This window comes from Euwallacea similis, chromosome 15 (assembly GCF_039881205.1).
Source record: "Euwallacea similis isolate ESF13 chromosome 15, ESF131.1, whole genome shotgun sequence".
In the NCBI taxonomy this organism is placed as follows: domain Eukaryota; kingdom Metazoa; phylum Arthropoda; class Insecta; order Coleoptera; family Curculionidae; genus Euwallacea; species Euwallacea similis.
In genome coordinates, this window is record NC_089623.1 from 1,311,649 (window position 1) to 1,326,303 (window position 14,655).

At 36.4% G+C, this 14,655-nt stretch overlaps 1 protein-coding gene across 2 annotated transcripts; it reads right to left on the reverse strand.

Annotated features, from left to right (window-relative positions):
- Positions 1-147: 147 nt before the first annotated feature.
- On the reverse strand, positions 148-14,541 carry Gapvd1 (GTPase activating protein and VPS9 domains 1). Of its 2 annotated transcripts, none has more exons than XM_066397666.1 (18): positions 14,224-14,541; positions 9,086-9,614; positions 8,865-9,032; positions 8,271-8,802; positions 7,590-7,809; positions 7,246-7,539; positions 7,017-7,192; positions 6,324-6,922; positions 5,811-6,069; positions 3,524-3,690; positions 3,168-3,467; positions 2,961-3,118; positions 2,234-2,433; positions 1,916-2,169; positions 1,652-1,863; positions 1,017-1,131; positions 687-951; positions 148-631 (listed from the first exon to the last, which is right to left on the reverse strand). In XM_066397666.1, exons 2-18 carry the CDS (start codon positions 9,604-9,606, stop codon positions 491-493), a joined length of 4,581 nt encoding a protein of 1,526 aa, XP_066253763.1. In that variant the 5' UTR covers positions 9,607-9,614; positions 14,224-14,541; the 3' UTR covers positions 148-490. The 2 variants fall into 2 exon arrangements, with proteins under 2 accessions (XP_066253763.1, XP_066253762.1); XM_066397665.1 differs by having other exon boundaries at positions 3,524-3,693.
- Positions 14,542-14,655: the final 114 nt, after the last annotated feature.

Consider the following 14,655-nt stretch of genomic DNA (forward strand, 5'->3'; position numbering starts at 1 on the left):
GTTTCCTTAACGGAAGGAATTTTTGAAATTTCTCCAGTTTTGTAAGCCTCTTTCTGTTCAGACAAAGTAAAGATCTCCTCCAATTTTTTAGATATTATTCCTTATCTTTTTCCCTTGGCTCTACATATAAAACACATAAAAGAAGTGTAAGTTTAACTCTCCTATATTACTATAGACATTTTTTTATTCAAAATATAATCATATAAATGCTCTCTATTCTAACAAAGTTAATAAAAATACATAAATAAAATAACTACCATCTCGCTTACGAATCTACAATCAGACAATCCCATGGTGTACTTAAAGAACAAGACCCCGTTTAAATTTACATACAGAATTTCTACAGTTAAAACAAACGTTCTACGGGAAGCCGTGCCGCCACAACTGTAGGAACTTATACGCTCGCCTTTAAACCTAGTATCACACTCCTCCGTATCAGCAGCTAAAGTAGATCCTAAAATTTCGAAAACGAGCAGCAAAACTCCCTCTGCTAGTCGGAATAGTCCATGGTTTTGATATATTCCACTGCAGAACAAAAGTGCGTCCACCAATACTCATCTTCGCCTCGAAGTTGGCCTTCGTGAAAGCTGTTGACAAATTCGATTGTTGAGAGAAGAGCCACAGGATTCACCTAAAAACATTTTGAAGCGTGGAGTTTTGAACTTAAAAGTTTTGTTGTTTATTACCATAATTATCACAAAAACAAGCACAGGGGTGATATCATCAGCCGCTGCACACGACCCTGATAAACTAAGCAGATCTACTAGACATTTTGCGCATCGCGATACACAGCGAATTTTGTCGCGAGGGGCGCGAGCTACGTCAAGAGCCCGCAGCGCTTCTTGCGCAGGTAACCATGGCATTTCGCGCAGGTACATCCTCGGAATCAGCAGGTCCTTATGGTCTGGGCGAAGGGTTTTCGAGAGGGTGGCAATGTGATCATGAAGCACCCTGCGGAGAGCAAACATATGTTCCTATGTTCCAAATGTTCCTAAACCGGAGAAAATTGGACTTACCTGTCTCGATCCCGATCTCCATCACCGTTCGGGTAAATGGCGTTGAAATATACCCTGCTGATGATGCATCGTTCCAGGGTGATTTTGATGAGAACGTCGCGCTTATGAAGAACGTCTAGATTTATAAATTAAGGATCAAAATAGAGTTTAATAAAATGAAGATATACCAAGAACGTCACAAACTCAAAAAGCGAGAAAAATATGAATTTTAAACAAGTATTACACCTCAATTTAATTTGATCTTACGAGTACGCAATTCCTGGTTTCTCAAAAAACAAAGTGAGCTTATATGCATTAATGCGGTGAGATCAACTGATTTTCAATTCATAAGCTTGCCTTTTTGAAACATAGATTGTTTGAACAATTTTGTTAATAATTTTCTACAGCCGTTCCTTGAGTGACAATGATAATAAACCGTTGTCAACTTGATCGTAAATGTTCCAGATTTCAGTTCCTTATGCTATTTCAATGTTAATTGAAAGTTTGAAGCTTTCTCTTTGTGGATTTTCAGGAGTTATTTAATCCATTTTACATGTTTTTGGCAACATTGCAGAGTTCATGCAGTACGCCAGCTAATCTCCACAAGTTTCACATTCTCTAGCAACGTTTATGTTCATAAACCGATAAGAACTCACTTTTCCAGTGTTTATTCTCGTGCATCACCTCGAACAGTTTCCTGTAAAAGTTGTGAAGAAAGTCGCACTTTTCATCCGCGAGATTCAATCGCCGAAATTCATCAGTGAAGCTCAAAACGAGCGGCTCCTGCTCACTTAAAAACTCTCGGACGCACACCGAAGCAAAGTACACCTCGCATTGGAGATGATCCTGCTTGATTTGATCTTGGAGCCTAAAAAAAACTTTTCACAAGAGAGTCCTTGAAAGTTTTCACTACAACTTACGAGTTTAAATACATTTGCGCAAAGAGCAGCTCTTGCTTGCTATCAACCAAATAGCGCAAGTACGCAGCACGCACCCTCAAATCTGCTTTTAGAGACTCTATAAGTTTGAGACAGCGATGCTCTTCAAGCTGCTTTACGCACCGCAAAGCTTCAGCTACGCGAGCTGAAGCGCTTCCATCTCGCAGCTTTCTGGCTTTGCCTAATTCCAGCCGAAGGATGGTTTCTAGTTTTACTTTCATAGCACCTGGATTGTGCTGCCAACAAAAAATTTTATGCCTTGATCAATATTCATTTAAACGTTTTTGAAATAGAACACACCTTTATATAATAAGGAATCTCAGAAGTGTTTCCTAAAACAAGCCGTAACTTTTTCTTAATATCTGCGAAGGAATTTGTATCTGCATTGAGATTGTCTTCGTTCCGACTCTTCGTAACCTTTTTGGCAGTACCGTTCTCTTTTGCGGGACTCTGGGCCAACAAGGGTTTTCGGTATTTGGCCAAAATATCCTCAGACGAATCTAAAACGATAGTTCCGATTAAACTTGGAATACCAATTTCTCTATTTGGCTTTCTTGAAATACCCACTGTTTACTTATAGAGTAATAAAATACGAACCAAACTACTTAGAGAAAATCACAGAAATAACATCTAACTACGTCACTGAAATCGCTTGCCACACTGGAGCATGTTTATCGTGATGCTAAATGTAACAATTATCCTGTTTAATTTTTTAAAAAGTAACTATTGAATCTTCTCCGCTTATGGAATGACAGACTAGAAGCCAAAGTACTTGGGAAAGGTTTAAAAACTATATTCCACTACACCACTGAAACATGGTAAAACACCGTACGAACCTAAAAAATTAGTCAAAAGTTAAAATTTCTAACAATATCTAAAAAAAAGTTATGAAAATACTACGCATAAAATGTCATAAATTTCAATATCCTGTATTTCAAAAACAAATGGTTTCTAGACACATGTTTATATGACTTCTTACTACTTTAAATAAGAATAATACAATTATTAAAAAAAAAACATTTCTTACCTAAAGTATTATTATTCCTAACGAGAGAATCGCCCATTCCCCTCTTCATCAAATAGTCGTCGGCCTCTCCATTACGAATCTCTTCCTGGTTCCTAAATGACCGTTTCTTGTACCCAAAGTTCTTCCTCAACCTCCCAAAGAAGCCTCCTCGTTTCGACCTATAAATTACATCAAAAAGCTGCTAAAAACACTCACTGATTATGTTACCGAGAGTCATCATCCAACCCCTTATCTACGCTCATATCAAAACTAATACTTTTGGGAATAGCTCCGGTAGAAGCTGAAGGCTTCAATGTCTTTTTTATAGCTCCTGTAGGATTGATTGCATTTGAGGTCAAATGACTGTTGACGCTCAACACTGAAAGTTCACTTGTGCTCTCCGAGGGTGTTAAAGTCATATTTAGACTGCTGCCAGAGCTGTGCAACCACGGTTTGGGCTCCCATTGATCCGGATTTTCGGTAGTGGGGGCTTTGTTCTCGAAGCTGTTACTGGAACTACCACTAGAACTAAAAATGTTCGCTATTGATTTTCAAAAGATAGAAAAATATTGATTGGATTATACCTAGAATTAAGACTACAATTGCTTAAAAGTATTTCGGTTGGCCTGTCGCCGTAATTCTTCATAGCTGAAGCGGGCTTCATAAAAGATGGTTCATTGTCGAAATTCAGCAAGTTGGATTTGGCCTTTAAACCGCTGGGACCGGCCATAAAGTTCATTTCACCTGTTTTCTGTTATTATAGAATAAAGGCGCATAATTCAACTTGAAAATTATTGCTCCATATACAGGGTATAACATTAACAATGTTTTCTTGCATGAATTGAAAAAAATGTTTCGAACAATTTTCTTATTTTTATCCGTATTGCCCGAATCTGTAAAAAAATGAGGATTGCCATTTGAAGTTAAAAAATTAACCCCCACCCCGCTCACATAGATGGAAGAGGAATCAACTTTAGCACCAATACATTTCCCCCTCAGAATGATTAAACTTTGATACTAATTATTTCTTTACAGGATACCTAGTATTCGAGATATTTCAATATTCCATGTTAAATATTACACCCTGTATATATTATTAGTGTTATAGTATGATAAAAAATCTCGATTCTTCATGAAAAGCTTCATATTTTTCCCTTATTACGGATAATGATAGTGGTCGAGCTTGACAAATGAGTGAGGTTAAAAACTTAGCAAATACTAAAATTTATTAGGTGTAAAAAAAACTTCTAACCTCACTCAACTGTCAAATTCTGCGACTATCCATTATTTTGTGTAGGAGAAAAACATTTGATTTCCATAACGAACCGAGGCTTTTCACAATTTAGAATACTATACAGGGTGTTAGTGAAACAACTTTCGTAAATTTAACCAGTGATTAAGAACATCATTTTGAACAAAAAAATTCCTTACAAGAGGGGTCGAAAACCTAATAGTTTTTTCAAAAAAAAATGTCAAAGTTGGTAACCGAAAAGCTATGATAAGGTTTAAAATTTGAATAAAATGTGGAAAAATGTACTTGACACATTTTGGTTATTTGACGTGTAACAAAAAAACTTAAAATTATTCAACAATAACATTGCTAAAAGCAATTGAAAACTTAATTAATAACTTAAGCGGTAAAAAAAAACGTAAGTGGCAACGCCACACTGAACGTTACCGAGAAAGAGAAATTTATTTTCGTTATGGTTGTTTTTTATGGCCCTTATGAGGGTCGCTCACCCACGTTGTGGGTGAAGTGATAAGGCATTGGAACGCGCAGTAAACAGATTGACATAGTACCTCAATAGTACATGAATTATGTAACCATCTGCACTTTATCCCATTTTATGTGACATATGATCCTGGACAAAGATGCCTGGCGCCATGGACATGTGCAGTTCATTAGTGACCACCAAGAAGGGACAAGACAAAAACCACCTTTATTTTTCAAATTTGTCATGGACTGTATGTCCTTCCATACTTTTAATATTTTAGTGTGATTTCGGTCTCGTTGAATGCACCTTCTGTCGGTACACGTAACAGATTATCCGCAAAATTAATTTGGGCGAGCTTTATGTGATTTCATTCCGACTTATTAACAGTACCTAAGTGACAACATATTTCGTACGCGAGTATCATGACATGCTTTTGATCTATGTAGAGGCGTTACAAAATTCTGAAGAAGTTAGGCGCATTTACGATAATGCTTATCCAGAAAGAAAACTTCCAGCTCGATAAACATTTGTGCGAGTTTTCCAAAATCTTCTGGATACAGGGAGTGTTGTTTCTTTATATCAAGGACACGAGGTCGACAGAGAGAAGTTGGTTCTGAAGCCGAAGAACAAATTTTAAACCTTGTTCAAAAGAGTTCAATAAGGAGTACCCGAAGTAGAGCATGCATGGACTCAAATGATGAACATTTAGAACATTTAATGTACCAAAAACAATAATAAATTTGTGTTTTTGAATGTGATGTGAGTGGTGTAAAATGTGTAACATGTCATGTTAAGCTAATTAAAGATGATAACAATAATTTCAAAGTAAATGGCTTTTCAAAATAATAAAATAAGAATCATACAATTTTTAAATTCCATGAATTTGGTGCATTTTATTAATTATGTACTGTAAAATCTATTAGACCCACAAAAAACGTGTAAAAAGCAAACCCACTTCATGCGGCTACTTAGGTAGCTGTAAAAATGAAATAAATACAAAGCGACGTTGCCAATTCTCAGAAAATGTTTTTTTGATTTTCCAGGGAAATGGTTGTATTTACGACCCCTGTTGTACGGAACTTTTTTATTCAAAATGATGTTCTTAATCACTGGTTAAATATACGAAAGTTATTTCACTAACACCCTGTATACATACTCCTGTTTCCTGATTGGTTTGAATGAGTGCTGAAGTAGGCTTAAAAACGTTATTCGCATTATTATCGATTTCCGCGCTGATTTTCCCGTTAATGCGACTATCTGGCTTTTTGAATTCCTGATATGAGGTGCCGGTCACATAAGTCTGGTTGATGGTGACGTAACTCGCGTCGGTTGCTGCTTTATAAGTAGTGCTGGTACTGCTGGTGTGAGACAGAAACATCGAGTTGGTGGTAACTACGTAACTAGGGCTGTTAACGCTGAAAGAAGTTAATGATAACCCAATATATATTATTCTGCTGATTTATTAAATAAATATCACAAAACTACTGAAGCTTCATATAGTAGAAACATTTATATGGTCCCTTCTTGGCTACATATAGAGCAACTTAAACGATGAAGAAAACCTTATCATAAAATTTCGCGCGATTTCATCCTGGAAACCTAATTGGTTTGGCGGTTTATTAAGAAATTTGGTATTTTTTCAGATACTTCAAATTCAGTTGTTACTCACCTTTGAGAGGCATAAGTGGTATTCGCCCCGGCTCCGCCACCACTGATACCTCCATAAGAGCTAGAGCAAGAACTGAGCCTTCGGGCACTGGCGGCCTCATCCGTCTCTGATCGAGTATCATCGGACCGTGCCACGCTATTCGTATCATCCGACTGTGCAACACTAGCAGCGTCATCATTATCCACCTCAGTCAACCTTTCAGTGTCTGAAGTCATCACATCCGTGGACCAGGCACTCTCGCTTTGAGTCTCCGAGATATCCAGAACGTTCTCCATCGGCACTTCTTGAATCGCCTGATCCACCAATGGGGGTAAATGCTGATGTCTGTCACTTCTAGACTCTCCTTCGACTGTTTCATTATCCGAGGACAAGACATCAGTACTCCAAGTCTCGGAAATAATAGAGACGGTCTCGTCACCCTCCATCAACCGCTTTATCTCGAATTTGCAGAACTTGTCGTCGATTTCGGAGCGACGTTGCCGCTCTGAAATGTTGACTATAGGGGGGGATTGGGGGAGCTGCTGCTGGCGCACGCCGGCATCTACTTGATCTTCTTGAGGCTGAGGATCCACGTGAGCGCGATCTTCATTTTCGTTTACCTAAGTGCGCAAAGAGATCGCATCAAAATTAATGTAAATTGTGTCAAATTGTAAAATTACCATTCTAGACGAATAGTTTTATTTAGATTCATACCTGGCTGCTTGGAGTGTCTCTCCCACTGATATTGGGAGTGCCTCTTCCAGACACATTGGCCGACACCATGTCCGACAGATTATCATTCTGATCCTCGTTTTCCAATTCCAAACTGCTGGCAACTGAATGGTTACTAGCAGCCTCAGAAATGGCTTCCAAGTTATCTGAAGTGTTTCCTAAATAACAGTTTTTGTATTCTTTACGTTTCATTCTATAGAAATCAGCGTACCAATCGATCCTTCATCCGCGTAATTTGAATAACCTCCTTTGATGTCGCTTCCATTAGACGTCACAGAGGGTTCCAGTAGGTTATCTTTGCATGTTACAATATCAGAGGGGGCTTCAAAGACTCCGCTATCGTTTTTAACGGGAACACTGAGATCTATCACTTTATCCTCAGGTAAAAGGCCTAAAGGCTCGGTTATTACTCCATCAATTGGGAATACGATTACGGTATTCTTGGAGGATGCTTTGTCATCTTCTTCGGCGAAACGACGGTGGTTATTGGAGTTTTTAGATGTTCCTAAATAGTTTTTGATTATTATTAGTATCAAATCAAAATGAAGAATTTACCTAACGATCCTAATGAGAAAAACGTAGGCTTCTTTGTTATATTATTAGGCGAGTTGAAGTCGTTAGATTCTCCATTCAAGCGTGATGTTTTGGGGGAATTATCTCTTGAAGGAACAGTCAAAGAAGATAAATGTTCCTCAATTGACACGCTTAAAGATGGATTCTTTTCGATCTTATCCTCTTCAATTCGGATCATTTGCACTTTTTGTAAGAAGCATATCTAGGCAAAATATTGACCAAATCAGGAGTTCAATTACATTGAATATCATGGTGGAAATTAGTTGATAAATAATGAAGATCTAGTAATATTTAATTCCCTTCAATATAAATTTGTCAAACTCCGGAAGTAATCACATTATTTTGTAATAATGAGGAGACAATACGAAGAATAAATAAGACTTGAACGACGTCAATTTTGAATACATAATAATCACTACTAGAAAAACAAACACAGTTTCCTGGAGTTCAAATTTTGGCACGAATAATTCGAAGATAATTATCTAGATGTGCTTGTCATTGATGCTAATTTAAATTCAGAGATCAGCTTCAGTTAGAATATCAAATCACTTGTTCGAAAAGTTTATTTCTCAAGAGTAAATATTTTGGAAACTTCTATAAGTCTCTAGTTAATTATAAATCGCAAATGCAATTTTCTTTCACAAACTTAGAATGGCAACTTACCAAATTATTCAGTTCCTCCTCAGTAAACAACATAATATCCCTCTCAACTTGGGGTGTTGTCTCCACAGGTGGCTCATTGGAATCCACATCGAAAAACAACAACTCCACAAAACTGTTCATACTATTCTTGTCCACGTTTTCGAAAATATCCATATACTTCTTATCGATACCCTCGAACTTATATAGAGCTAGAATCTGCAAGATCTTTCCGACCTGAATTAAATTATGTCGCGCCATTTCACTAGTGTTACAGTTCCAGATTCCGTACTGTTCTGGATCCACAATAACGGGGCAAATGAAAAAGGTGAACAGTAGTTCAGTGACAATGGCGTTAGCTTCTTTAGCGCTAAAGGTCTTTTCAATCATTTTATAGATGTGACAAACAATCCAAGCCACTGCCTTTGGGAAACTGCAGACATTTTCCAGCAAAGATTGAATGAAACTATTGGTGAATTGTGCCAGTTTAGATGCCACGTCATTTCGGTAGTCAACTGCGTCTTTGTAGATTTTATGCCCATCTTCTTGCCTAAATCTGGTTTAAAAAAATAATCAAATAGGGACAAAATAAAGAGTTTATTGTATTTTTGTACTTACCGCATTATTGTCTTATCATGGTCAATGTCCAAAAAATAATCGGAAAAGGACAAGACTTCTAAAATTGGCATATGTAATGCTGCGCTCAAAAAGAACTTAGCCGGCTGATAAATCTCATGGAAAAGGAAATAGAGGTGCTTAAATGAGCACGATCTCTGCTTAAGAATCCTTTAAAAATTATAATTTAAACGATGAAATTGAACCGTAGCAACTTCTTTTACCTTCGCGGATTTTCACTCTTCAGCAACTGTTTCTTAGCCAGTTCAAACAACAACGTTAAAACCAGCTTGGTGTCTTCTGCAAATATACATCCTCCATAAAGCCCATTAAGGACACTTTGCAGGATTAAAGGAAAAATTATATTTTCTTCGGCAATTGATTCCCCAGTAATAAGCCAATTTGCCAGCTGCTTAGGCTGAGATCGCAATATATGTAACAAATTAGAAATTTTCACCGCATTTTGGAACCCTAGTGCCGTGGTTTTAGCTTCTACAAACACAGAGTTGTGTATGTAATCGAAATTTTGGCAATTTTGACTGGAAACTCTACGTTCCAACAATAAAAGCCTTTGCTTGTTTGTGAGCCATGACGATTTGATTACGGCTTGAGTTTTATTCTTGATTTTTTCATTCAATTCTTGTATGTCTAGTTTCTCGCTCTTGATGAATAATTTTTCTTTGCGCAACTTACAAACGAATGTGTAAATGTCCGAATCTTCATCTTGCAGGGAATCGTTCTTCATTTTGAGGGCTGCAAAATATGAGAAATGAAGATTTAGTTTGGAAAATGAAAAAAGTTTGTTTATGAGACGAAGAACCGTTTCTTGATTTATAAATGAAAAATACCCAATATCTATAATATTTAATAACGTAATAGTAATCCTAGAACGTTTATTGGCTTTATCATGGAACATTGGACCTGATTATAATAGGTCAGATAATAGATACATGCAATGACTTGTTTATTTCTTATCATTGAATATAGACTCTATTTTCTAGCTCTGTGAAGAAATAAATTATATTATATATAAGTACTCTGGATTTTTTCTGGCTCTTCTTAGATTGTCTGAAAAGAGATTGGTCCGGGTGGAGCTGCCCTTAGGGTTTTTTTTAGAAACCGACTTCTTTTTTTCAGAGTTACAATAGTCATTCACAGTATAAGACTGGAAAGTGGTGCTGTGCAGGATGAGCCAAGTAGATTTCAGGGTCAACAATAGGCGAGGCTTGAAAGTTTAAAGAGCCCTACAACTAATTAAACATACCTACTTATATTTGAAAAAAATATGCCTGAAATCTTCCACTCTACCAGCAAAGTGGAAATTCCAGTGTTTGTGTAAAACATCTACCGATTTATGAAAAAAAAGGACATATACTGTAATTATTTATTGTTTCAAAACTTAATACTTTTGTATTGAATCATAAGAATGTGTCATATTGTTAATATTGATCCATTATTTGCCTGGCGAACTGATTTGCAATAATGTCACCATAATCTCTATTGTTATTGTTTTTTTATGGTTACCATGGAAATGAACGTCAAATCAAATGTCATTACTGATGCTATGATTGAAAACGTTCTGTCTTTTTGTGTTTTGGGCTTAATTTATTCTTAATACAGGTAAGTTTATAGTAATTTCTTAAAATATACTTAAATCTGGTAATGTCCTACCCCCACACTTTCCCACCAATCCTCCTCCACAAACAGGCGAGTATTAAGTAAGAACCCCTTACCTCAAATTAATTCATTCTTGTTTTTCAAAAAGCAATCACTATCTCTAACTGTAACACAAACAGACTTAGACACTTAAAAAAAGATTAGAAAAAAGCAGTTTATCGTATGTGGTGTAAAACACCTTAAAACGTCACCTCAACATAAATTCATGCACTCCATGTTTTTTTTATTCAAGTTATCAAACTCATATTTAAGTGACTTAAAGATAGCCAACACTGTGAATTTCTTGACATAAATCCATATGAATTATTGTTTGTTACTTCATGATCTTGCTATATAATATATTATTAAATCGCTAGTGAACAAATGTTATGTAGACTAGTTTCGCCTGCGTGAGGCTACCTTAGTTGAATCGACTCTAGAGTTGATTTTGATTCGGGTTTGATTTCAATCTTTTAAAAATTACCCACTTATCACGAGCTATGCCACTGAGGGAATGTTACAGGTAGTAGCTGAAGGAAAATATGCACGAACTTAGAAAATTAAGGAAGTATGTCATTCAAATTAAGTGCTGAAACAGAAGCTTATAAAACAATAATTCAGCACATAGCATTTATGACTTTTGACTTGCTCGAATTACATACAGTGGCTCACAGCTTAAATGATGCAGTCCGCTTTGAAAAAAATTAACTTGCCTCAGTGGCACGATATTGACCTAAAAAAAAACAATATAATGAAATTAAATTAATGTGAGTGTTCTGAAAGTGTATAAGTTCGTATCTTACTCAGATACGCCGCTCTTAAGTAACAATAAATATTTGTTAAATTTTACGTGCGATTTAAAGGTCACAACTTAAATAACGCAGTTTAAAAAATGGCATAAAACCTGTCAATTTTAATTTGCGAAGTTGGCAATTATTTAACAATTGTTTTCTACTTAGATTGACATTTGAAACGAATATGTCAATCACTTAAACGAAACTATAGATCGTCCAGTATTAAAATCGATGTTCGTCATAGCACTGACATTTAGCAGTGTTATCGGTTGTATGATTAGTTCAGTATTGCTTATGCTGCAGCTACTCGCTACAAATAGCAAAATCGATTTACAATCTGCGAAATTTAATAAAAATGATAAACATACTTCTCTGACCGCATTCAAAGGCAAAGAGGGCCGTTATTGTTGCTTTCTCATTCAAAATACTCTATTAAAGAAGCAACAAGCTCCTTACACCGGATATTTAACCGCTTTGGATATCGAAAATCACTAATAATAAACTTGAAGTGTTTTAACACTGGCCTGTGTTCTTAAAAGAACAGATTGTAATAAAGAAATCACCAGTAAGACGAGAACTTGCCACGCACGCCATGTATGGGATGGCAGAGAAGATTCGGGAGAGTATGACGCTTAGTAGGAGACTCACGAGGAAAAGTGTCAAGCAAATCATCATGGTAGTACTGGTAAAATGGAAGTAAAGGGCATTATTGAAACGTTTCAGCAATCACTGCAAAATCACTACGTAAAATATGCCTTTTACATCGGTGACGGAGACACGGAAACTTCCAAAAACCTACTCAAAACTGCTCCTTGTGGTGATAACTTTGCTATGAAAAAAAAAGAATACGTGTTACACGTAAAAAAAATATGTATGGGAGGGTAAAAGAAGCTAAAAAACAGCTTTCGCTACTGACAAAGGTACAGAGACAGAAAATAAGGATCAGGAAGCAAAGCAAGCAAAAAAGGCCCGATTAAAATCTGAACGGAAAAGTGCAACTTTAACCGACAAAGTAATGTAAGATTTGTCATTGTATTACGGAGTAGCGATTCGACGACACACCGACTTATTGGAGGACATGCGCAAAGCAAGAAGGGCTACTTATCATCACAAAATTTCTACGGACGAAAAGCTTCAGCATCACCTTTGTCTTGAAGGTGAAGACTCGTTGTGTAAGTGGCAACAGCATAAAGTCAAGGGAACTACGTATTCTCATCCACCGGCTTTCGGTGAAAAAACTTAAAAGATTTTAATGCCAATACATGAGGTTTTGAGCCAACACAATCTTCTCAAGAGATGTTTGGGTTCCACCACACAAAGCAATAACGAGAGTTCCAACTCTTGCGTTTGGCACCTAAACACGTATTTTGCGGCAAGAAAATCCTTGAAATTGTCACTTGTATTGCTGCCGGTCTATTTACTGAAAGCGACGCACCGATTTTGGAGATTTTCAAGGCAATGGGGTGCTTACTTGGTCCAGAAATCTTACTTTCGTAACTACGACGAAGAGCACGTTCATAGCGCAGATCAGCGCAGCTCCGATGTCCCGAAAGAAGCTCACATCACCAGAAAAGAGGCCCGAGCAGCTGAGGATGACTTTTATGATGCAGAAGAGGAACTTAACTATGGTCTTGGCATTGCTGATAGTCGTAAAAGGAAGTTTTTTATGAGTTTTTTACTTGAAAACTTTGAACGCGTTTTTCTCAAAACGACATTTTTGCACCTGGCGCACCCAAAAGCGGTTAAATGTATTAAAATTTAACACAACATTTAACATATTTATGGGTATCGTCCATGCTTCAATCAGGTTGAAATTTTGATTCTAACGCTTAATATTACCTCTTATGTAGCGCAAGAAAACGTATCTTTCTTTTGACTTTTGCAAAAAACGCTACCATTTCGTTAGTTTACAGTGAAATTTAAAAATTTTGGTACCAAAGATAGTAATGGTGATACAGACTAAGAATCTCTTTCGATTTTCTATTTCAGATATCTGGGAGGACCGGAATTACCTGCGCCAGCAGAATTAATTTTTTTTTTTATTGATGTGAAAGTAGCTTTATAAATAATTAAATACATATTTTTAAATTATGAAAAAATAATTCTATTATCCTAATTCATACCTTTCTAGGAAACAAAATTTGCCCAGTTATATGCAATACTTTTTGAGAAAAAAAAAATGAAAATGTGAGCTTATTTTTAGACATTCACACTAGACCATCCCCTTAAGACACCAGCCTAGTCACCAGCTTTAAATGTAATTGAAAACTTGTGGCTGACATCAACAAATAAAGTACATAATGGCCCAATATCTAACAAAAAAAAAAATTACTGAAGCTTGGAGCACCATTATCCCAGAAGACACAAGAAAGTTGGTAGAGTCAATGCCTAGATGCCTACAGGCCGACATTGATAACAAAGGAGAGTCGACCAAGTATTAGCAGAGCCATATTAATTTGCAAGAGTTTGTTAGCCTTGTTAACTTTGCATTATTTATGTTCTGACATTGAAATCAGATATAATTTCATAAAAGTGTTTTAATTTCTTAAGTGTGGCACATCTGAGGCAAAATATCAATCTATATGCTTTCGAAAGAGTCACATTAAGTCAATTTTATCATTTTGTTTTTCCAAAATAAATATTGTGCCCCTGAGACAAGTTAGTTTCTCTTAACATTGACATCACCATTTAAGCTGTGAGTCACTGGAGGGATTTAAATGCGTTTGAAAGCCAATTTTCTTAAGGATTTTAGGTGTCAGAATTATTAGAGCATAAAATTATGAATGGATTCATTAGCATACCAAAACACACATGCCTTTCCTTTCCCACATAAAATCTCATCTCTAATGCAGAGTTCATTATATCACTTTGGAATAAAAATGAACACATAATTGCATAATTCCTATATTTACCTATGTTCTTTGCTGCAATCACAAGGCTATAATTTCCACTTTAACCCAAGTAAGTACCGTTCCAGGAAACTGTAACATTCATCCTTTTGATGAGAAGGAAGAGATTCTGGTTCAACTTAACACCAAGACGTAGCTGTAAATCCATTCATCCACCTACTTGTCGGGATTTATTTTTAGTTTATCCACTTGCTGATAACAGCGAAAACAAATGATAGAGACAACTGGGGACTGAGTTCCTCATGGATGGCTTTAAAAAACACAAATTGACGAACTTTATTTTTATTTGCAAAACACTGCTGAAATGACAAAAACAGATAAAGACAAAAATACAAATACTTCAAACTTCATTTTAGACGCGTTTATTAAGGTGTCAATGGCTGTGATTAAGACGATTGGTTGCGGCAACGATCACTGGGGGACCAATCAGCACTG

Coding starts and splice junctions, on each gene's coding strand:
- Gapvd1 (XM_066397665.1), bottom strand. CDS start 9,606: ATGAAGAACGATTCCCTGCAAGATGAAGATTCGGACATTTACACATTC. Junction 9,033..9,085: donor AAGAGTGAAAATCCGCGAAG/GTAAAAGAAGTT, acceptor TAATTTTTAAAG/GATTCTTAAGCAGAGATCGT. Junction 2,434..2,960: donor TAGGAATAATAATACTTTAG/GTAAGAAATGTT, acceptor CTATCGTTTTAG/ATTCGTCTGAGGATATTTTG.